Genomic DNA, 25,165 nt, shown 5'->3' with positions numbered 1-25,165 from the left:
TGATGGTCAGTACAGACAGCGTGTTTTTTCCCCTCTGGAGAAGGTCGATCACACCAGCGAGAAGCAGCCACAACCAGCCCAGGGAGGCTACAGAACAGATGATGACCCTGCACTTTAGAGTTCTTCTCCATCAGTAGACTCAAAGTTCAAAGTCATGCTCTGCTGCATCTCACAATACTGGGACTCAAGCATTGTACTGCTGGGGTTACCACCTCTGGCCCGGGCGCTCAAAGGTAGGTTATCAAGCAAAAAGCTTCTATGACAGGTGTGAAATTAGGCCGATTTCCAAAAAAAGCTCAAAAAAGTACTCTTTCCAGAGCTATTTTCTCTACAACACCTTCACTTAAACACTCAGATGCTGTGTTTGAGAAACGTTGGAAAGTTATGAAATACTTCTTCCTACTGTAATGGGAAAAATTAAATGGTATAATCCATTAGGTCAGATTTCCAAGTTGGAAACTTGGGGCAGGATTTCTCAGGTTTCTGAGACGCACTTTGATGCTGGCATGTCAACATGACACTGTAATCCCTCAAAGACTCCTGGAGTTTGATATAGAGCGTTGCACTCTAGGAATATATTAAATCTCTTTAAACATCTGTGTGGCAAACTGTCTAGCCAGTTAATTGAAAAATGGAATCAATTACTCGTTATTCATTATCTACGTGTACATGCAGACTAATATTCCACAATTATATTATAATATCTGAATATGACAATATTACGAATTTGACGGGGGTCGTGTAAACAACCTATTCATTGTGGATATTCCGAATTGGACCTTTTCCGCATGTTGCATTGTCTGATAAGGACTTGTGGGATATTCTGATATTATTTGGATTTTTTTGGAGCATTCTTTGGATATGTATACCATACACTGAGAGTATGCATCCCAATTTGGGTTTTTACTGCAGTTTGTGACACACGGCCTCTTGGCTGTTTACGATCAGCTCAGTGCATTGTCATGAATGCCAGCTTGGCAACAGTTTGCAAGGCTGCGGTAGAGATTAGAGATGAACGGCCAAAAGGAACTGCAACATTTCTGGTTGAAAGTAGGATCACACCTACTTTTAAACATTATGAAAGACTTGGATATCAACAGGTTCCTCTGATATGCACAAATATCACAACACCAATGGGGGATGAAAGAGGGAGGCTGTGTTTGCACAGTCACACGATGAAGTCCACCACTGATGGAAAATTCCTGTTTGATGCAAAGAGGCAAAATAGGTCGAAGTGGCTCCAGCAGTTTCACTTTACAATTTTTTGATGTGATAAATGACAAAGTTGGGCACATTAATCAGAGTATGCACAGATGCATATAAACGGGAATATATTTTGGAATATTCATTTCCATTAGCCATGTAAACAGCTTAGTAAGTATATTGTCTTTTTTAGAATCAGGGCAGAAACTAGAAGATTTTGTGCATATTAACTTAGTCAGTGAAATGGTAATTACTTTGCATTACTGAAAAGTGCCTTTTACCAACTCCAAAGCCTTCAAACCATGCATCATGTCTTCTGAAGCACTTACTGACTATAAGCAGCAAGGACCTTAGCCTCTGTCACTGGTGGCACTTCGTTTCCAAGCAAAACCATACAAACAAACAGTATAGCTCCTATAAAATGGTATGGAACGTTGTCAGTGGTGTTGCGTTTGCAGCCACTCTGCTAAAAGTTTCTCGACACATTATTGGTAATAGGAATTCCAGATATTTCACACTCAGAATTACAAGTGAGAGGCTGACATTGATGTTTTTTTCCCCACTTGGCTGCTTGTAATTATGGTTTAAACCTAGCAGCTAGGGAAAACACAACACATATAAGACAACTTTGGAATTACTGGAAAGTGCATTCCTTTTTTTGTGCCTCTTTTGAGGAATTATTCATTCCCTACATCACATCACTGACAAAAAAAATATCACATCACTTTAATGCTTAACTAATAAATGCCTCGCCTCTTGACACTGCTGTGAAATTTAAAGTTGCACTTTTAGTACCTAGCTTATTACCAGTGCCAAAAATCACAACAGTAATGGTTGCAAGCAATATAGGATTTTACATGACCTATAGAAAATCTTAAAAGTGTCCACAGTTCTTCACTGGTTTTTCAATCCCGCATCAGTGCAACATAAAGAAGCAGTTATTCTTATAGCTTCTGCGACCTCCATTACTCTGGAAATTAAGAGGCTATACCAAACTAATCTTACAGCCCCCAACTTGCCACTTTTCAGACCTTGCTACTAGCTCAAACAACAGAAAAAAAAGGGTGGTCTTTACTGACAACATTTAGTTGTTAAATTGTTTTCATTGATGAACAGCTAAACATAAAGTTTACTTAAAAAAAAAACACTGTAAAGTGCGTTGACATTTGGTGGACACTTCACCACTGTAACATGACTGCTGCAGCACTATCTCTCTTGGCTGGGGGAAGTTTAAAAAAAGGGGCCCCACACAGGACCAGATGGTTTCTTACCAATCCATGTAAAGTTTATTAGTTTAAAGCTGCACTAGGCAAGATTTATATGGAAAAATACACCTGGCTTCTCAGCTTAAATTGAAATATGGGCATTGAAGTTGGAGTAGCATCTCAACGTTTTAGTGCCCTTTTTTCCTGATTTTTAGTAACAGACCTACACACACACAACATGTTTCCTATAAACGTCACATCAAAATAGAAATGTGTCTCTCCTAAACTGCAACAAGGGCTGGATGTCCTCATCCCAGTGGTAACGCGGTTTACCCATTACTTCTAAATGTCTGGTGGGGGTACCAGACACAGAGAGGGAGAAATTAGGTCTGAGGAGTTAAATGACGTTATATGGTTTTTGGGCTATGACACTCTGCCAACTGTTACGGTTTTCCCACTTCCGCTTGAAGCTGCCAAAATGTAACGACTTGTAGTTTAGCTTCAAAGCAGGAAATCTGTGCGCACGCTGTCGCCCCCTGCAGCAATGACAGCCTGCTGTTTACGTGACTCAGCCACTGCAAAACTCAGAAAATGTGCCAGCTAGTGAGGTTTGATACTCTCTCTTCATTATTCAGTTTTGAATTAGGCCGTATAACTGATCATTATCGACTTTTTTCCCCACTAAATGGAACCTTGCTTCATTGCAGTGGCTTCACACAGCCGATGGTGTCATGAGGGTAACGTCAGCAGCCAGGCAGCGAGCAGGCATCACCAGTGGCCCGCTGAGGCTGATGCGCCTTGTAACCGCAGGACTCAGAGAGAAGTGAGCAGCCCCCTCTGCGGTCTGCTATCTCCCGACTGACTCATCGACACATCTGGGCCTAAGTATATGGGGCTCTCCTGCCCCGTGGGCACTCGGATAAATGAGGGATAATTAGCTTTAGTTGACTTTAATGAATGGCTTAATGTTGTGTTTCATTTCTGATGAGAAAAATATAAAGCTCAGCACTTATCAAAGGGAGGCCCCTGTGCCGATGTTCCTGAAGGCTTGCCGCTGGTGTGGGTCTGTTTGTTTTTGTATTTGTTGTGTGCATGCGGGCGAGGCATGCTGAGCTGAAGATAGCTGCAGCATATGAGGGAGTGGTTTAAAAATGTGACCGCACATGTAAAGATCGGCAAACCTGCAGTATACAGCAGCAAATTCATCACTGGAGGAAGTTAGCACAGATGTGAACTCTGTTTGTCTTCACTTGAAGCTAGAAAAGGCCCACTCCACTTTGATTTCCTTCTATATCAAGATGAGGCCGCTATAGCAGCTTTGATCCGTCTCATAATCCCCACATGCTTTGATATGAAGCAGGAAGTGTCTCACGGAGTTATGATAGTCATTCATCTTAGTTTCCGATAAGTGTATTGCATTGAGCTGATGAAATTAATCATTTTCAACGGACACAAGATCCCGCATGGATTTATTTGTTCTATTCAATCTTTGATAACGGGCTGCTCTCGAGCTACTCCGATATAACTGTCATCTACATTTCTCCTCTTTACACTGATGCACTCACTTGCCGCAGCTCGATATAGTTCATTATCTTTGCAGTGCCGCTAAAAAGTAAAAGCTAATAAAAGCTGCACTTGGCAGATCACTTTAGTGTACTTTTACACACTCTACCTTTTCCTTTTTACAACAAATCTGCCTTGGCATCCTTTGACTAATAGAATAAAACACACTCAGTCCAGACAACCTCACCAATCTTCTGTCTGTGTAAACCAGCACCTCACCAGGATTAACTGTGCTCATCTAAAAGCACCCTCATACTCACAGTGGGCAGAAAAAGCACATCCTGCAACGGAGGTGACCTCTTTGCACCACTATTAAACAAATATTTGGAGTACTTGTTATTTATCTGAGGAGGTGAATCTGCATTTCCAGGATCTGGTGAGTGCAATGTAAGTCTGGGCCTCAGGTAAAGGCAGGGGGGTCAACCCCCAACGGAGGGGATTTACCTGGCTCGACCCCCCTCCCCTGAGCCTGTCTTCACAAACAATCCCTCTGCATTACAGCACCCCACCCCACTTCATGGAGAGGAATAAAATGGTTGTTAACACAGCCACGAGGGGGGCATGCAATAAGGTGCGCTAAGAGTAGGGGGCTTTCTGCATCCCTATGGGGCTATAAGGTGGAGGAGGGAGGGATAGGTGAGGGTTTCAACAAACAGTTTGTAAACACTGTTACCTACTGGCAGGTAGCACATGCCTGAAATGAAGTGAACACACACAACCCCTCCCCCCAAACACTGATCATCCAATAGTAGCCAGGAATTCAAACTAGGCATAGCAAACCCATCATTTTTTCTCTGTATGTACATCGACTGCACAGTTTGGATTAAACAGTGTCTGCCAGTTCTGCCGCTAAAGGGTGGTCAGAGGGGACACAGCCATTATTAGACAATTGCTATATATATATATATATATATATATATATATATATATATATATATATATATATATATATATATATATATATATATATATATATATATATATATATATACTGCACATATAGCCTGACCAGCTAACTATCTTACTATCTAGTGACCTAGCATTACTTCCAAGGCCAAGAATCATTACCTAACAAAATGATTTCATCTCTTCATGGCCAGAATATTCATTGTAAACTGCATATATGTCAGAGCAAAAAGCTTGACATAGCAACAATGTCTAAGGGGCGCAGGGACAGAACAAGATGACCATCTGTGATCCACACAGTCGCCATCTCCACCGTGCGCCATAAAACAATGAGTGTTCGTGCGTGAGTGTTTTTCAGGATGCATGTTCGTGTGGGTGCACACACTCCTCATTCTCTAATTCCACCTGGTCTGCATCCTCCTGGTCTCTGTGGGTCTGTAAGGGAACGGGGAAGGATATAGGAGGAAATTGTCCAGCATGATTCCCGCTTTATATCTCATTTCTGCACAAGTCCTTTTATCCGCCCTTCCCTCTACTGGGAAACCCCAGGAGGAAATCCCTCACATGGACGTGGAGCACAACTGTCCCAAAACAGGACCAGACCCTAACAAGCAGGGAGCCAAGCTAAGTCAGACGGGCTTAGACACTAAAACAGAGACAGGGGCCATCAGGATCATGCCGCAATCCCCGTGCAATGGCCAGTGATGAGGGAATCAAGTCTGGCCGGCGCTTTTTGTTTTCTTTGATTGTTTGACTAACTCTCGAAAGGCGCTGCTGCTCAGCCTCCTCTGATGATCCAACAGACTGCACATATTTTTTGATAAAAATAGTTCATTAGTTCACAGCGGAAGAGAGGGGGTTGGAGGGTGTGTTTGATGTGTTCACGGAGCTCCTGTTGCACAGGGGGAGAGAGGTAAAGCCAATTCAGGAAGGGCTTGATCCTCTCTAAGGCCTGTGCTGCATCAAACACTTGTCAAACACCAGGCGGACAGACAGCTGAGTGGCTCTGACAGATCTGATCACAGACACGGGCAATAAGAGTCATCGCTGCTCAGCTCCTCTATCCAGGCACCGCTCTCTCACTCTTGTCAATAATCTCCCTTCAACTCACTAAAACACAAACAGAGGGCTTTGGGGCATATGGCAGACATTTTCTTGTTGTTTTTAGCTGCGTATGATTACAGTGCAATTTCAACGGTCATTTCAGGGTCTCACCTCGCTGAGGAGAGGTTTGTGTACTCCAGAAGGCAGCAGCATCTGTCAGAGATGCAGCAGGGGAAGGAGAAAAGAATCAAATCAAAGGGATGCTTAAGCTCCCACTAATCCGAAAGAAATGTCTCAAGGCCTGTCAGGATCACGGTCCTGAACCTTGCCACCCAGCGGGAAGGAGCATTTATGTTTGAAAGGATTTGATATGGTACCTGGGACCGGGTTGAGTTTCATGACAACGACCACTCAATCATGTCTCGAGATTTTCCTCTGAGAGCCATCATGTTACATTTACTGCAAACTCCACATCATGGGTGTTTCTCACATAACATTCTGAAAATACAAGCCTTAATTTACAGTATTTTGTGCAATTATAAATGTTGAACAAAGCTGAAAGTTTTTGGCTTCAGTCTAAAATTTTTGACCTGCACCACTCGCATTTTGCACAGTCAGTTTTTTGTTGACCAAATCATAGTTGGAACAATACTATTTTTTTTTTAACTGGCGCTCAGTGATGTAACGTTAGTTCCTCATGATTCTCTCCTGCAACTTGATTGGATGTTGTCAGACTGGGTCAAAAGAAATGGATCTGGGAAACTTATTTGCTGTGAATGAATCATGTTAATGTCAGTTAGAAAAAGAAGGGAAATGGATTCATTTCTGGCACACTAAACAACTTACTTTTCATCTTTGGGCTTGGGGGAAGGTATCAAATATCTCAAAGTCAAAAGGCTGGAGTCCAAGCTAAAGCACGAATAACTGGTGTTAGAGTCCAAAATGAGTTGCAAGTTTGTTTTTTTTTAATTTTTTAATTTTGTCAGATCGAGTTTTAAGTTATCTGTTATGTGACTCCAGTCCACATCTCTGATAAATGTCTTGATGCACAGCTTCTGGCACTAGACCAGTGACTTTTCTTTCACCTCACAGAGAAGCAGTTTATAACTGCAGACAGACTTGTGTCTTTGCTGGCTTGTGATTTTGATGCAGTGAAAAAACATGTTAAGGTCACTAACTGGTGCTAATATTTTCTCCGTTCATCTGAAATTGTCAGGGTTCCCGCAGCTTAAGGCAAGTTAGATTTAAGACTTTTTAAGACTTTTTTAAATGCCACCTAGAATGAAATTTAAATTTTACAGTAGCCAAAACTGAAGGGCAATTTTGCCCAAATATTTATTGTAATATAAAACATGACTTTTTTTTGTCCTGTGAAAACCTTAGATTATCTATACCAAGTGTAAAAAAAAAAACTTTTTAGAATGGGACACATGTCGGACACGAACATATTAAATTATAATATTCTATTTGGGTTACCAATTGGAGTGGGAATATACGTATGACATTTTCTGGCTGGTTTGCTTGGCAATTTTGTGTTTTTCACTCTGCATGTGAGATCTCATTGCCTGGATTCCCGTCATGACAAGTTCAAGAGGAGGAATTTAAGAAATGATTGAACAAAGAAAAATTCCAATGCAAAATCAGGAAGAAAAAGATTTAGAAAATCCTACTTCTCATGTCCCAAAAGACTTTTGAAAGATTGATTTGAAACATTTTAATAACAATTAAGGCTTTATTTTTAGATGAATGAATTCAGTGCCTTATAAGACTTCTTAAGGATCCACAGGAACCCTGATTGTGAACCAGTGACATCACCTCAGTGTTAAGCTGTTTTTGCGCTGATGGGAGTACAGTGCTCTTCAACCTTGGTAAGTTTGTCCTGGCCTCTACTTACCACTATAATGCCACTGCTTTTAGTCTGCACCCTCCCCTGTATTTGTCACTGTTAATTCACACACACGCATAAAAACACCCAGACGTACACACAGCCAAAGGCCGGCAGGTCTATACTTGCTGCTTTGTTGTGTCTGCATGTCTGTGCACCGGGTCCACGACCTGGACATGAGTGGGTCAGAAGCCACAGCCTCTGTCTGAATCAGCAGCTGTAATTAAAAGCTGTGATGTCTCAATAAAGACGCCCGCCAGAGATGGAGAGAGAGAAGATAGGAAGGTGGAAAGAGGAGGAGAGGAGCAGTGACGAGAGGAGAGGGGCTTCTGGTGGCTGAGCCAGCGCAACTGTGCACCAGATGTTCTCAGGCTATCCCGTTCGGCTCCTTGCCTTCCTTCTCCTCTCCTCCAGCCAGACCACTGGAAAGGGAGGACTCCAGTGCACGCAGCGCTGCCTCGAACAATGCGCGCCACGCGAGCACATCCTCCTCTGTGGCATGCACATTGTTGCTCAGCTGGCTCTGCACTGTGATATGTGATACATGAGCGAGAGGGTGTCATTCGAGTGCGAGACAGGAAAGGAGAATGGAAACAGGGACGAGGAAGAGAGTAGATAATGTGGTGACTTGTTCTGCCTGTGAGGTCTGTTTTATTGTTTGGCGGTGTCTATTACACACTTTGGGTGCGTGAAATGTGTGTCTTAAAGTGTGAGTGCATCCTCGTCCTTCCTGGTGTGGTGGAGATGTAGAGATGAAAGTGTTTGCGGCCCACAGGAGAGCTGGCAGCAGGGTCAGACTAGAGGGGTTATTTAAATATGAGGTGAGAAACCTCGACACAGGGGTCTACTCCAACTTAAGGTCAGACGGCTATAGGAACTTGATGTATTTTAACCCTTTGAAACCTGGATCAACATCAGTTTTCTTGTGCTGCGCTCAGGAGCCGTTCACAAAGTATTTGACCATTTAAAGCCAAGTCAAAAAGTCAATGACATACTCTACGAGAACTGTCCCACAAATTGCAGGGAAATTAGTGAAAGGTGACAAGGAAATTACCTAAAAATAAGTTTTAAAAAAGAGGGGAGGATTACTAGAAAATTATCCAAAAATGTCCAGAAAACCATTATAAAAAAGTCTATATTCATAATCATTTCATGTTTAAAAATATGCTGAATGAAACTGAAGCTATTTAACCATTTGAAACCAAAGTCAAACAAATCAGTGACAAACTTGGCAAGAAATGTCCCACGAATTGCAAGAAATGAGTAAAAGGTGAAAAAAAACAAAAACAAACAAAAAAAACCAACAAATATTATCATTTAAAAAAAACCCATTTTATTCTTAAATAATTAGAATAAGTTTTTATGAAAAGTTTTTTAACTTGTTTGTGCTTATTTTTCAGGTAATTTTTTGGAACTTTTTTAACTTTGTTTTTTGGGGGGGGTCAAGTCAGTTTTCTCAGGTTTCAAAAGGTTAACTGGATTGATGCAGAAAACTGATAATATTGGGTGTATGTGATACAGTTAAATTTCACTGTTCCAAATGCTTCCAAGAAAGTGCAAAACTCAGTGTTTTCCTAGAATTTTATGCCTGTCAGGGTGGATGAACGTCTAAAAATTTGGATCATCACAGCACATTCCAAAATCCATACTAATGAAATGTTTTAAAGCAGGGCGAGCAGGTTTCATTACAGGTTTTACAGATTGCCACCCCTGAAGCTGCTCTGTAAAGTCCTTTAGCACCTCAATGTATTGATTTTCCTGGTTGGCCCTCTGATATAAAGAAATAATCATAGACTGTTCTCAGAGGCAAACCTCCATTTTATCACAAGTTGATGTCTCTGGCTGGTAGTCATATATTTTATAGAAGCCCAAAAAGAGGTCCATATATGAGTCCTACTTCAAAGATCTCATCACAAGCTGTTGCCATCCATCCCTGTAAAGACCCAGACCGTGTCTCGTCTGCTGTAAAAAACAATCACAGGGTGTATAACAGCACAAACTGCCCATCAAGGGAGCGTTCACCGAAGGCACGCTTTACAGCCCGGACCGTGTCATGGGCAATATCAGCCCATATACCACTCAGCGGGGGGAAATAGCTCCCGTTTGTGGGGCATGAGAACATGAAAACATTCCACTTCTTTACAGTATCTCCCTCTTCTTCTCCTCCTCCTCCTCCTTCTTCTTCCCCCCTCCAGTTTGCTACCACTTTGTTTGTTTGTGTACGTCTGTTTTTGATGGGGCTGTTGATGTCGGCCCCATATGCCTCATTTCCTCTGCCAGAACGACGACAACGGAAGCCTTGCAACCAACACAGCAGTGTTCCTCCTCTTTGAACAATATGTGCAGGCGGGTTTTCAAGCTGAAAAAAGATCCATTAAGGTCACGATTTCACAAAATGATGCAGAATGGAGTCACGGCTGAGCATAAAACATCAACTTTTGTCCATGTTTTGGTTGTTAAAAGGACATCTGAACATTATCAAAGTGCATATCTATGCCCGCCGGCTTGGATTTATTGGAATAGCGTTGCTGCCGATGCACACACAGCGAGTCAAACAAATAAGAGGACTGCTTCATCTAATGTGTGTACACGAGTCTACAAAAGGCAGCACAGCAAAACCACAACTCAACTGGGCCAAAGAGTGTGAAAAAAAAACAACACACCCTTCACTCACACCCCTCCTCTTTCTTCCTGCTTGGAAAAGACCAGATGACAATAATGTGGAGTACGGAGCCCCAGCGAGCACCGCTGACCCCTCCTCTTCCAGCCTCCCTCCTTCCATCCATCCCTCCACCCCCTGGTCTTTGAAAGGCCTCCACATGTTTATGGCTCATGCCTGTGGTATGACGATGGATTCTCCATATAAAAGCCAGCAGGATCATGGGGTGTTTCAAATATTGCTCTCTGAAGACAGTTGCTGACAAAATGACAGCAGCCATATTTATTTTGGTCAGAGTGCAGGGGCACTTAGTGGGAAGTTAATCAGAGACCCCCCCTCCTTTCTTTTTCTCCCCAAAGCTTCCAGCATAGTCCCCCTCCTTCCTGACCCCCTCCAATAAGGAATGTACCAAGGGCAGAGAAGTCTCACAGACTACTGGTAATGACTTTCTCCTCCGACAGAAGATTTAACGCTGCTAAACTGCGCGACAGGCAGAAAAATAAACCCGAAAGTTTGGTTTGAGGACATCAGTATAAAGCAAGTGTGGATTGCCTGTCCAGACATGGGCCTCGATAATCAATTTTCATCTGGTTAGGAGGAGATATGAAACATAAGTGTAAAGACGGAGGGGAGAAAAGAGAGAATAATCTACGGCAGAGATTTGCAAATATGTTATAGTTGAAACAGAACTTGTGTTAATTTGTGAGTGCGACCGCAGCGGTGACCATAACTGCCATTGGCATTGGGATGCTGGAGACCTGGCCAAGTCAATGACAGGTTGATGTGTCTTTCCTCTTCAGCCGTACTCAGTGCAAAGCTTCCAAAAGCCTCTCAGATTTGCAGTTTCACAGCCGCGTGAGGACATGTTCATTATGTCTCTGTTTGCAGCTGATTATTTTCTCATCATCACAACCACATTTCTGCAGCTTTTAATTAAATTAATGAACGATGCAAGCTTGCACGAAGTTGGTTGTCCCAGTCAGACGCCAACTCGGGCCCTGTGTCCTGAGCCAGGCCATCCATGCTGTCCAGAGGAGGCATGGTACTTCTGAGGCCTTCTCACCAGCTACTGTGTCAGCTCCTACAGAGCGGCCTTATTAAATGAAGATTAAGCTGTGGCTCCCCGAGTCACAACAGGCTGCGGTGTGAGGCACACATAATCACTATGACAGGTCGGCTGCCAATTAGTGCTCTCCTTCTGTCCTGGGAAAACGCTCCTCACTCTGCTCCCGCTGGCGGGAAGAACTGATCCGGATTGTCCATGATATTACCCAGGCCAGAGATCGCCGTTAATCACCACCCGTCATTCCTCTGTGGCAGAAATGAGAGCAGCACTTGTCATCTGTGCACCAGCTCTCTCTTGCAACAGTCCTGACTTCCCGTAGAGCACACCCGGAGAACATTAATTGGAATAATGAGATAAGTACATGAAGTAACAGAAGTGCAAACCTCTGTTCAAGACTCTTTTGGGTCAACATCAGAGTGGTGGCTCGAGCAGGGCTCGATTGTTGTTTGATTTGGACAAACTGCCCCGTGAGCTCTTCTGCTGAGACGAGGAGAACACGCTCCATCAATTAGCCTAAAGTTGAAAGCGTGCATCTGTTTGAGAAAAAAGCTGGCCCGATGGTAGAAGGCAATGCTGACAAAAACACATCCAGAAATGTGTTTGGATGTCGGCTTTCCAAGCCAAACGCAGGCCAGACTCAGATGTGATCACGCTGCCTGCGTAACTAAAACGCTCAGAAGTGAATGGCATCTTTCGCCAGAGCTTAAACCTCTTGGCTCAGTGAGTATAAACACCAAAATTGTGTGTCACACGCTCACACGCATGCACGCGCATTAACTGCTTGCTGGTACGCAAAGACTGCCAGAAACCGGAATCGTTTTGGTGTCCCGAGTAGTGTGCGTTACAGACAAGGCGGTTGAGCTTCCTCCAGAGCGGATTTGAGGCAATCACCGTTGCTCTGTGCATCGTTTTACAGGAGCAGAGACTTAGGCGCAGATGGTTTGCAGACGGTGAGGACCAGGAGGTCCACATCGCTGTGGATTTACCGCAGAACCACACTGGCTTCAGACAGAACCTGGCATAGATCCCACCAGCCAACCAAACCTTTCTTGGGTCTGGTCGATCAGGGGCAGATCTGGCTTCACTTTGGTCCCCTGCACCAGACTGTAGGTGCTTGTGCGGTAAATTAAACAACTGCCCGCCTCTTTGTCATGTCCAAGGCCTTAAATACAGACAAAGACCTCTCAGGGCCTTCAGATGTCACACTGCAGAGGAGTGATGAGGTGGTAAATTGAGTCTAGCTTGGTAAATCCTCCTTCTACATCCCGGCCACAGAACGTGTAACGAAACTTGTTTATCCAGGGTTTCAAATTGATGGCGGAGGGAATAGGCTGGGCATCATGGCTGCAAGAGGTAGTTATCACAGTTACAGTGCAAACACAAACTGCACACAAAAGTTATGACAGACAGTATTAGTGGTGGCTGGAGCCGAGCACTCAGATGACGGATGGGATGGAGGGCTTGGCCTTGATCAAGCCCTACAGCAGAAATGGTTTCTCTGGTTACACACACGGGAGATCAATACTCCCACAAAGGCCTGCAGCTGTCCAAGTACAGGTACATAATCCGATAGGCAAATATAATCATTATTTGCTCCATCTTTTTGTACTTCCTCTTTCCTTTTTCTTTCCATGAGATCAGTAGTGTGGCTGTGAGACTTCATGGGCTTTTAGAGTGTAAACTGAGCTGCATTGTTCTGGAAACCTTAATATGCTTTTGTTATCAGTTCCAAAATTTGCTAAGCTATAAATTTTTACTATTCCATAACTCCATATTGTAAAACTTCTGTTCTTGTTGAGGTTAACTCTGGGCTCCTGCACTACAAATGCCCCTGGAAATAATCTACTTTTACCTACAAATCAAGCAAGCAGAGCTGCACAAATGTCAGTCCTACCCGCTACCATTAAGACTTTTGCGCCGTCTGAGAATCTAAAAGCCGATTTGCGAAAACTGTCGGAAATTAGCCCGAGTTGCAATGGTGCGTTTGTGTTGGACTTTAGTCCCTCTTAAATCCCAAATCGGGGATTACGTTAAGAGTTTGGAGAGCTTTCACGTTTTAAGTTGTTTACACAAGATCTAATGTCGCTGGCAGAAGCAGCTGTTGTTCCAAGATTATAGTAGAGTGGGTGGGCGAGACAGAAAGAAAAAAATGCACAGATGGATTGATAGAGCAGAAAAAAAGCAATCAAACTTGTCACACACGTCACTTTGTAAACCAGTGAATCTAGTGACAGAGGCTGCTGGGAAATCTCTGTGGGGGATTCCTTAATGGCATCAATGTGGAACAGCTGGGCGCTGCAGCGTTATCGCTCTCCTCACCTTTCCTCTCCTCTCCTCCCATCAGCTCACAAGACAGAGTGGAGGCAGTCTGTCAATGGTGATAGCACTGGAGCAGCTATTAATAAAGTCTCTTTATTGTTTATAGCCTTGATCAGAGCAGGACTCCAGGGATCCGGAGGACAGAAGAGCATTTTACCGTCTCAGGGGTACAATGCTGGCACACACGCCAGCCAAGCCACCACGAGACAAGACTTTCTTATTCCACTAGAGATTGTCTAGCACATTTTCCATTATATCAAAACCATCTTCAACCTTTTGAAACCTGAGGAAATTGGCTTGCTTGCAGATTGCAATAAATAAATAAAAAGTTACAAGAAAATGACCTGAAAGTAAGCAACAAAATAAATAAAAATAAAACAATACAAAAAAAGACCTTAAGAAAGTGGTGAAAAATCATTATATATATATAGTATATACCTCTTTTGCCAAGTTGCCTTTTTCGTTTTTTGAAAAGAAATCAAACCAATTTTTACAGATTTCAGAGGTGTTAATGCTTTTAAAAAGTATCTGACCACAGCACAAGAAAACTGATGTTGATTCGGGAGTTAGAAGGTTAAACAGCTGGTAGAATTTTACAAAGATTTTTATCAACATTGCTTGAACGGTTTTCTAATCATCCGATGTTTTCGGAAGTAATGTGATTAATAACCATGGGAACACCAAATAAATAAAGCTGCAGCTGTTTAATCTCAATGCCAAAAACAAACACACAGGTTAAACTATTCAATATGGCGTCCTTCGTGCAACACAGCCAGTGGAAATGCACCAAATCTCAAGTTTATTTTGCCAAACTTCAAAAGTTTGCTTAAAATTAGCTTGACAGTTGGATGGAAAGCACCACCACATATTTTGTCTTTCCTCGCCATTTTGGGGGACAGCATAAGTTATCAGGACACTGCTGTCCTGGCAAACGCGGCCCAAGAACAGCAAATGAATCCCAGCAGTGCGAATGATATACAGTGTTTACACTGATCGGCAACTTGTACGGAACACATCAGACACGGTTTACACAACTCGTCATGTTTGCTGTGAGTGCCTCGCCTCTTGACATTATCTGGGCTTTATACTCTTTCTGCTCGTGTGTGTGTTTTACAGAGGGATTAGATCTCTGCCGACACAGAGGGGAAAAAGAAGAAGATCACTCGCGTCGTCCTTATGCGTCTCAGGCTAAGCTGGGAGACAGGGATCTTTCAGTGACGTCCAGTGTAATTGAAATACGTAGATATGTCGAAATGCAAGCCTGGGTGATCAGATTAGCATTTCCATAAATAGTGTATACCTACATGCTGTGTCCTCTTATTTCCTGTCTCCATTTAATCCACAGCATCTTTGCGGTCTGCAGTTATATAATCCTATGCTTATCCTAAACATTGGTGTCTGATGTCCCGTGAGAAGAGCTGATAAAAATGTCCATTTTTAGACTGTCTTAAGTTCCAGGTGATCATTACAAGCACTTCTTATATTTATATTTCCCTTTTGAATACAAAAAATCCATACATTGAGGTTGCACTTCTCTAATTTTAACATTTTATTTACAATACTGAAGTCCTGTTTTTTTAAAGGAACAGTTCATCCCCAAATCAAAAACTACATATCCTGCACTAATTAGCAGCCAACGCGAATTGCTATTTAATAATCTAGATTGTTTTGTGAGTTGCAGAGTGTTGGAAATATCGTCTGTTGAAATGTCTGCCTTCACTCGAATATAATGGAACTAGATGGCGGTCAGCCTCTGGTGCTCAAAGCACCAAAAAAAAAAAAAAAAAACACATTTAAAAAACTCAACAGCAATATCTCTCTTCATCTATTGCTAGTTTACGTGAACCACTGAGCTAGCTCATGTTACAGCTCACTGGGGATGGGACCTGATAAGATTTTATTGACATCAATGCCATCATCAATCTGTCCATCTGGTTCTTGAACAACACTCCCTTATTCATTTTTGATTAAAAAAAAGTCTATGTGTATAAAAAGTAAGTCTCCAAAGATTTTCAGCATCAATCCAACTGTTACATTATTATGCCTGCATGGCGCTATTGTTGTTATAACATAGGATATTTACACTTTTTAAGCAATGTGCTGCTTGTTTGGGAAGCTGTGGCAGCTTTGCTTAGAGTGTCAAATACATGGCATTCCTTGAATTTTAATGAATATTGTCAGAAAAGGTTTTTCAGAATTTTGTGGGTGTTTCCATCCTTACCTGAAATTATAACATTAAAGATAATACAAACAGTACCAGTGTCATCTTTCTTTGTAAAATGGAGACACACTTTAGACCATTTCTTTCTCTCCCCCATGACTCCTTCTTGTTGTAAGTTTCCAGCAGCGTAGATGCATGAGTTTCACATCGATGTTTTGTAATACACTACTGTCAGAATAAAATAAAATAAAATAAAATAAAATAAAATAAAATAAAGTAAAAACATGCTGGCATCCATCAAATAATATAAATAAGCTTGCATACGATTATGAATCAGACAATTTGGAACCAATTCTCAACTGAAACCAGCTCTCAGTTCCCATTGATACAACTCAGCTGGGGAAGACGCCATTAATGTTTACATCTCATGCTGTCACAAGCACGACCCTCTTGTCATAAGTAGATGCACTCCTTCTGCCTGAGGAGATTGGGTGTGGTTTGTTCAAAAAAAAAAAGTAATTCCACATGAAACTGCGGAAGGTTTGTGGATTATCTTGAGTCACTGGTATATTATTTTGGCACTTTAAGCACCACAAGCCGACATATCTATGACTGATATGTTCAACGCTCAGCAACTCACACCAAAACAATCTATACTGATAAATATTACATCAGGTAGATGGATGAATATTATTATTTGATTTAGGGGTAAACTGTCCCTTCATGTAGTATTAGGAAACTATAGCCTGCAAAGTCCTTCAAATGTGTATTCATTTAAAAGGTCACAAGGTTTTTCATTTTGAACTCAGCCATAGTTTTACCTCCACTTCCTGATCACTTGCATTTCAGAGGGTGGCCTCTCTCCCCATCGGACTATGCTTTATTATCACTCGTGGGAAGTGATTATTTTACAATGTCAGTCGGTCGCGCTCCCATGTGACGGCACTGGATCTCACTTGCGTTCGACTTCAGCAGCTTACATTTTTACATCGTATTTATTTGAACTGAAGAGTGTTGCCTTTCACTGGCTTTTGCCAAGTGGGATTTTTCACTAGCGGTCGAGCAGTGGGAAATTAACAACACATGCCTTAAGTCTGAAATTTACCTTTATTAAACAGGCCACCGCGGCACTTCTCGAGCCCGCAGAGCCCTAAGATGCACACGCAGTGACACGTTTACACACAGCTTATAACCACACAGCCGAGGCCGGAGGAACTGTGCTGAAAGATTTGCAATGGACAGTGGCAGGGAGTCTGCTGAAGATGAATGGTTCTGCTATGCACTCAACAACAACTTGACATCAGTGACTTCATGCTCGGGACAATTAACAGCAGTAACCAGGCGCAACAATGCCAAATTTTAATTAAAGGAGGTCATAAAGTTTGTTGGAAAAGGTCAAACAGACGTGGAGGAGTCATGAAGAGGTGCACGGGGGTTGGGGAGAATTTCCCTGACAAACAGGACAGGGCTTTAGGAACTAAATGTGCCATGGAATCACAGTTTCCAACCCAGAGAGCCTTGGTAGTGCTGAAATATGAGAAACTATCAGGGTTTATTTCAAGTTTATTTACTCTTTCACCACTTCACTAAATGATCCTCCCATCCAACAGTCCAGGCCAAAAATGGAGAAAAATCCTCGAGGTTAGAATATTTTCCTCCTTCTGTTAAACAATGTTTTTCTTTTTTGACAGCCTGAATGATATCTGCCACTGTAATTGCTTCCTTATTTGGTGAATTAAATATTTACACTTGGCCTATCCTAATCCAAAGTTTATGAGAGACGTAAAAGTGCATTAAGGGAAAAGACATTTATTTTAAAAGCACTGCTAACTGAGGCCATCACCCCCAAATGGTGTGTTTGGACCGTCTGAGAGAAATGGTTTACTTTTTGAAAAAAAATATTTCCCTTTGCTGTATTCACACAGAGAGAAATTCCAGATTTGACTTCTCATTTAATGGCCTGACATACATGCTGTGCACACCGCAAATATCTCTCGAGCTGACGGGAGGAAACAGAGACGGCCATTGAGGAAACCTGCAGTTCGTACTTTGAAGAATTCCACTGAGGAGAGGGGAAGGGAGATGGGAGAGTAGGGGGAAAAATATACCTCAGAAAAAGGGCTGGCTCAAACAAGTTCGCCGTGGAAAAATACTGATATTTCATGCATGGGGACGCCACCTCAAAAACACAGACGGTGAAAAAACAAGGCTGAGTGGAAGGTACGAGGGTTACATGAAACAGGTGGAACTGAGAGAGGGGAAGAGAGTTCTCCTATGGGACAAGTGGGCTGTTTTCTTTAATACTCAGTGTAAACTTTAAAGCGAACATGGATGAAGTTGGGACCGACTGACAGACTATCTCGCTCACACATGCCAACATATGGCGGTATCGCATCCTTACCTCTCCTGCAGTGCCTCATGGCCATTTTGCACATCCTGGACTCAGCGATGGTGGGACAAGGTATTGTGTCCTTGGGTGGTTTCTTTACAATGTGCCGCGTCCGGGTCTCCAGACCCCACTTATAGCCACAGGTTTTGTTTCTCCTGGTGCAGGCTCCCCATTCGCTCCACTGGCCCACCTCGCAGCCCTCTGCAGAGACACACAGTCTTCAGTTACATGCATACCAATGTAACCTGTTATTCTGAATTAGGGCTGTTAAATTAATAATTTTTTAATCATGATTAATTGCAGAATTTCAATAGTGAATCACATTTTTTATTCACATTTCCTATTTCATTATTTTGCATTACAAAACAGTTGTGAAGTTGATATTGACAAGGTATTCAGATATCTTAAAGTCGGAGGTCAAGGGGCCACTGTTTTTTCCATAGCCAAAATTTAGCCTTACTTTGGAGCATTATTCTTACTACTTGTTGAGAAGATGATATGACATGGTTGGTACCACTGGTACAGTCTTAAAAAATGGGAAATTTGGCCAACAATTATTACATTGAAAAAAGCATAAATGCGTTAGTTACAGACCTGAATCAAATCGCAATTAACACACTCATGCTGACAGTATTTCAGATATGACAAAATTCTGAATTTGATGCAGATCATATAAACAGTATATTCCGTTTAAATATTCCAAATTAGGCTGTTTTCCAAATTTGGCATTTTCCGATTAAAACATGATATGCCGGTGTTACTGAGGTTTTAGGGGCATTATTTGGACATGTATACAGCCAATTTGGAATGTGCATCTCAACAGGGGTTTTTACCGCAACTTGTGACACACGGCCTCCTGTCTGTTTACGGTCGGCTCTGTGCATTGTCATGGTTAAGTTGTACACCAAGTTGCCAACAATTTGCTAGGTGTGGGGTAGAGGTGCATTCAAATGAAAATCCCATATTTCTTGTCAGAAACACACCTGCTTTAAAACTTTATGAAAGACTTGGGTATCAACAGGTTTAGGATATGAAATATCACAAGGCAGACCTTTTTCGAAAGGGGAAAGAAGGAAAATGGGAGTCTAACACGTCTGTGGCCAGTGGAAAAATGTGAAAAAAATACAAATAAAATAAAAAAAAAAACATTTTGATGCAAAGAACAAAAATGAAAAGCATCTCTTCTCCATATTTTGACATGATAAACGACACGTAAAGGCACGTTAATCAGAGTATGCACAGCTGCATGTAAACATGAATGTTAGTGAAATATTTATTTTCATTAGCCATGTAAACATCTTAGTCGGAATATTGTCTTTTTCAGAATAAGAGCACAAACAGGACTATATTGTGCTCGTAAACATACTCAGTGATGTGCAGTGAAACCACGGCAGAGTGCAAAGACCCCGGGTCAAACTTAAATACAGGGCAAAGGAGCTTTACTGGGATGCTGTAACCTCTTTGTGTGTGGTCCCAGTTCAACTGCTTGCCCAAAATAAGCAGACCAGCTGAGAAGTTATAGAATACTGTTTTCAGGTAAAGCAAGGTTTTAAAGAAAAGCTTGTTTACTTTCTTGACACTTTTTTGCACATATTTGTGTTTGTTGGACGTACCTCCACACTCCATGGTGTCCTCCAGCGGGGCAAAGCCCTCGGGGCACTTATCAAAGCAACGCCCTTTGTGTAGGTAAAAGCCCGACTTGCACTTGGTGCAGAAGTCTTTGCTGAAGCAGGACTCGCAGTTCTCTATCCTGCACCCTGGAGAAAGGGGGAGAGAAAGAGGAGAGTCATCAGGGTCTGAGCAAAACCTCTCATCTGGTGTTGATCGAAAGCTAAGGGGTTTGGGGAAGGGGGGTTCTTGAAAGGATTATGCTGTCTCTCCCGCAAGAGAAAAAAAAATGCAGTCGATGCCCTGTGAATCATTTCTCTCAGGGCCTAAATGTATTTCAGAAAACTTGTTTGGCCTGACAGGTATTTTATTTTTCATCTTCCTGTTCTTGTTTAGTGTGAGCAAATCAACACAACAGCCGAGACAGCGAGGGATTATGTCACGGTGACTTCTTTCAACAAAATGCACCAATATTCAACAGTTTGAAAAGAAACAAACAAGGGCGTTTGTTTCGTTTCAACATTGGGGGACGACACTTATGAAACAGGGGGTTTGAAAAGTGTGTAAAATGCACCAAACAGTCCTTAAGGGTTAATTTGTTATGTTATCACGCTGCATAGCTCCAATCTGTGTCTGCATCCATAACTGAGAACTATTGGGAAGTCAGGTTTGCATTAAAGTGTAAATGATGGCTCATCATCATAGTGCTGGCCAGCTGTGCGGATCCTCAAAGTTCTGGCTTACGATATGAAAAGGGGGAGGTGGGTTAAGAAGGGGGACACATGGGGGAGCGGGGACAACAACATTTTCACACTGCCTTGCCAAACAAATGCTGATGTGTTTAGTCAGCAAACACAACAGCACACTTATCCTCCCACGCCACACCCTGCCGCTGTGCATGACACACAGCGCCGCACTTGCAAAAAGCGAGGCACGGCAATGTGTCATCAAGTTCTTACTCTGCAAATAGCCCGTCAGGCAGGGCCAAATTACAACAACCACACCAACAGGGCGACGCACAGGCCCACATGATTAGAAGGAGCCTCCCAGAGCTGGCTAATTTATGACGTTCCTCAGAAGCTCTGTGTGGCTGTGTTACCCAATAGACTTCCAATATATAACCTGCAGACACTGCTTGCAGAGGGCGTCCCAGGTAGGGTGTCATCTGCTCCTCTGATTGTGTCTCACACTTCTTCGCAACCATGCATTAGCCTCTGTGTGCATTTCTCGGTGCATAAACCTGCGTTACTGTGATTTTCCACATGTGAGAGCGACGGAGGCTGAGGGCTGCTCTTTTATCTGTGACCCTTACAGGGCCCGGGGAAGGGAAGGTTCTCACAATCACACCCCTTAATTACACCATCTCCAGCTAACCATCAGGCCTACTCCTCGACATTCCTCCAAAACGAGGGGGTCCCTCCCCGCTTTACTTTGAACCCTAAAGTATGGCCTCTGCCCACTCACTCTGGTCTCACGCTTTCCCGACCAGTCTAAACAAACCATGGACATGCACACACGAACATGCACAAACACACACATACCAATCAGATATGGCTTGAGATAGACCCGCTCTACAATGAGGCTGTACTGCACACTCATACACTGACCATAAATCACTGATCTCTTTGGTAATTTCCTGTGTTCTCGCATCGTTTTCACAACATAAATTCAATCATCTGATTTGATTTATCATATCTAGGTTTGTATTTTGCTCAATTTTTATCTCATATATCAACATATGTCTTGGATCTCCACAGTTACACGGAACTATAGAGATTTTGCTATGGAATACGTGATTCTATGAGAAGTTATAAATGCATTTTGCTGTCATTTTTTAAGCTCTCTGCCTCTCCTCTACTTCTTTTTTGTAAAACTGAATCAGTCAGATGTGATACAAGACAAACCCAATACAAGGAGCAGGCTAATAAATCACCGAGCTAATTGGAAAGCACAAAGCTGTCTTTTACCCTTCAAACTTCCCAGGCCTGTCATCACCTGAGAGACTTTTAGCTCCCAAAACAAAAAAATAAAAGAGTATGAGGGGGAACAAAAACATCTGGCAGTACTCTGAAACACTGTTGCGCAATGCTCAGTTATTGACAGTAAATAGGAGCGACGCAGATGTGTGAAATACTGTATTGTTGCAGCAGCAGTAGCGCTCTACAAGGTTTTTGATTAAAACATCACTGTCGTTTTGGCGCAACTGCTTGGAAATGTTTTCTAAATAGAAGATAAGTAATAGATGGATGAGGTGGATGACACATCAATGCGGCTCCATGGGAGTTAGAATGCAGGGAGGCAAAGCCGGAGAGGTCAGAGGTCATCACAGAGCACAGCGGGTAGGAAGGGATCACTATGACAGACATTTATCCCTGTGTCCAGTTATCTGGACACCGTTATCTGGGACAGCGTGGGCTATCTGTGACACTGGAGGAGCTCCCACAGCGATCAATAGCCGAGTCGGCAGTTGGGCAGCTCGTCCAGCAGCTCCAGAAACTGATACAAAGGGGGAGCGGGTTCATTCTGCCTGTAGGATTAACCTCTGGACCACCTTTAAAATCTTCATCTAGGTGCCTCAGGGAGACTAATGAGAAGTAATGAGGTCATCAGATCCCACTGAAGGCCCGGTGTTCTTGGGACTTAAACGTATTATCATCATTATCTGCCGGCCTGGTTCTGGCTGTGAGTTATATTATGAAGACAGGAGGAGAAGCCTTGTGTTTCAGCTCGGAGAGGAATTTCAAAAGCTGCGGGGAAAGTGGCCGAGTGCATGACATGGGTATCAACTCAGGTCACAAATTTGATGACTTTGGACTTAACACGAAAAAAAATCCAAAAGACCTGCAATTTGACTTGGATTGTAACACCAAAGACTCATAACTTAACTTGGACTTGAGCCCTTTGACCTTGAAATACTTGATACTTTCCCAAAAGCCAATTTGTGAAGAGAAAATTATAAATAATAATATAGTGTTTCCATTGTAAGATAAGTTATATACAAGAGGACAGAACAGAAACATACAGAGTGCTATATGCTATGAAAATGCAATGTCAGCACTACTTTTTATTTTTATCAGTTGCACTTGTTTGGTCTATATCGTTTTAACAACGTTGTCAACAAATAAATATAAAACTTTCATAATGTTTATAAATGTAATATGTACTTGCCCCTTCCTTAAAATGGCATTACATTCGGTGAAGAGTGCATTTCAACTTGCTTAAGACTCGAGAATCAAACTTTAGGACTTAGGACTCGAGTTTGGACTTCATTTGGGACCTGCCTGTCATTACTCGGGACTAGGATTTTACTGTCTTGACTTGGGCCATGACTCAGGACATTCCTGTCTTGAGTTGGGACTTGCCTGTCTTGACTTAGGCCATCACCCAGAACTTGCCTTTCTTGACTTGGGACTTGACTCAGTGCTTTCCTATTTTGAGATGGGACTTGACTCAGGACTTTTCTGTTTTGACTTGGGACTTGACTCAGGACTTTTCTGTTTTGACTTGGGACTTGACTCAGGACTTTTCTGTTTTGACTTGGGCCATGACTCAGGGCATTCCTGTCTTGACTTTGGACTTGACTCAAGACTTGCCTGTCTTTTCTTGGGACTTGACTGGGCGTTTTCCTGTCTCAACTAGGGACTTGATTCAGGACTTGCCTTTCCTAAAGTGGGACTTGACTTGGGACTTATTTGTCTCGTCTTGGGACTTGAGAACAAAAATATGAGCCATGCTTTTAACTTGCAAAACATTGACTTGGTCTCACCTTCTGTTCCTGATTTGAAGTGATGTTAACCAGATCCACGGTTCCCCGTATCTCTATTACACTCCTTTTGTTGTTTGTTTGACTTGACACTTGAATTTCATGTGGTTTGCATGTCAAGTGCATTAGGAGCCGGGAGATGAGTCACAGAGCGTCACTTGTGATCTAATGGCGCATGCTTGGCAGCAGCCGGTCCCTCCGCTGCGGTCTGGACAGGGAGCCCGCCGATTTTATCACGGACACTCAAAGCCTCAAGTCAGCTTCAGTCAACTGCTCTTCCCCCGCAGGCTGACAACACCATGTGTAATCACTCTATTTATTTACATGAATATTCACTGTGTCAAGAGAGGGTGCTAAATCATTTTGTGAAGATGGATGAATCTCTCGTGTTCCAGACGGGGTCTTTTATGTTATCTGAGCTGGAGGCGGGCTGCAAGACCACTCATCAGTCTACCAAGAGAGCCTCAGCCTCCTCCAGAAAGCTAACCAGACCCGATGTTGCGCAGCAGGAGTGTCCATGTCGTAAAAGGCCTGGCAGTGAGAGGGGGAAAACAAGCCCGATTTTTCCATCCTTTGCCTCCAAGCTGAGTCGAACAGCTCTGACCTACTCTCTAGGCTTCGGGTTTGGCTGACATGGAAGCTTTGGCTTGCTCGCTGCCACCCAGCCATGTCGTGGGGAGCTGTGGATGGCAGGAGTTCATGGCAAAGGCCAGAGCTGCCATGTTCCTCCCAGCTCCCTCAATGCTGTTTTTTCCACCTGGGTGCTCCTCCGTGCGCCAGCGTCGGGCTAGGTGAAGCAGAATTGGTGTTCCTGTCAATCAGCATCTCCCACAGAAAGCACAGCGATGACAGATGTGTCAGCGGCCCTCCTAGCTTCTTCACTCCAAGGAACACACTCTGTGATATACTGCTTTTGTATCTGCTCAGCCAGCACCAGCACCAGCACATGCACACACACACACACACACACACACACACACACACACACACACAAACACACACACACACACACAGCTCAAGCCTCAGACAGTGGTCAAGCACAGACAGCCCTTCCACTAACACTAGAGTACGCACAGTTACGCAGAGTTGTGAGAAATAACCCGATTCAACTCTGCGTCTGGCTGTAATGTCCTGGGAGCAGGGCTTGGTTTGGTGGGTCCATTGTATTGTCTGGCAGATGTGAGAGTGCAGTTAGTAAAGCTGTGATGATTAAATGTCCCTTGGTAAGGCTCAAAGGCCAAAAGCAACTGGTCTTTTTGTTGGTTAGACTGTGCAATGGAAATACCCACAAGCTCAGAATTAGAGCGAGAAAGAGAGAACTTGAATGAAAGACACGGAGAGAGGCTGCCAGCACTGCCAACTTAAGGTTGCAAAACCCACGTAAGTTCCTTTAT

The 25,165-nt window shown here is 42.9% G+C and overlaps 1 protein-coding gene across 2 annotated transcripts in view; it reads right to left on the bottom strand.

Moving 5' to 3' along the window:
• Window positions 1-25,165, bottom strand: part of rspo2 (R-spondin 2) — a 70,302-nt gene that overhangs the window by 9,348 nt on the left and 35,789 nt on the right. For both annotated transcript variants that reach the window (XM_042490723.2, XM_042490722.2), the window contains exons 4-5: window positions 20,014-20,157; window positions 18,413-18,601 (exon numbers count right to left, since the gene is read on the bottom strand). In XM_042490723.2, coding sequence (XP_042346657.1) covers window positions 18,413-18,601; window positions 20,014-20,157 — 333 coding nt within the window. The remainder of the gene's footprint in view (window positions 1-18,412; window positions 18,602-20,013; window positions 20,158-25,165) is intronic.

Source organism: Plectropomus leopardus, chromosome 11 (genome assembly GCF_026936395.1).
Source record: "Plectropomus leopardus strain MGB_pleo_1.0 chromosome 11, ASM2693639v1, whole genome shotgun sequence".
NCBI classification, from domain to species: Eukaryota; Metazoa; Chordata; class Actinopteri; order Perciformes; family Serranidae; genus Plectropomus; species Plectropomus leopardus.
Note: the sequence above shows the minus strand (reverse complement) of the source record. Positions and strands in the feature narration are given on the sequence as shown.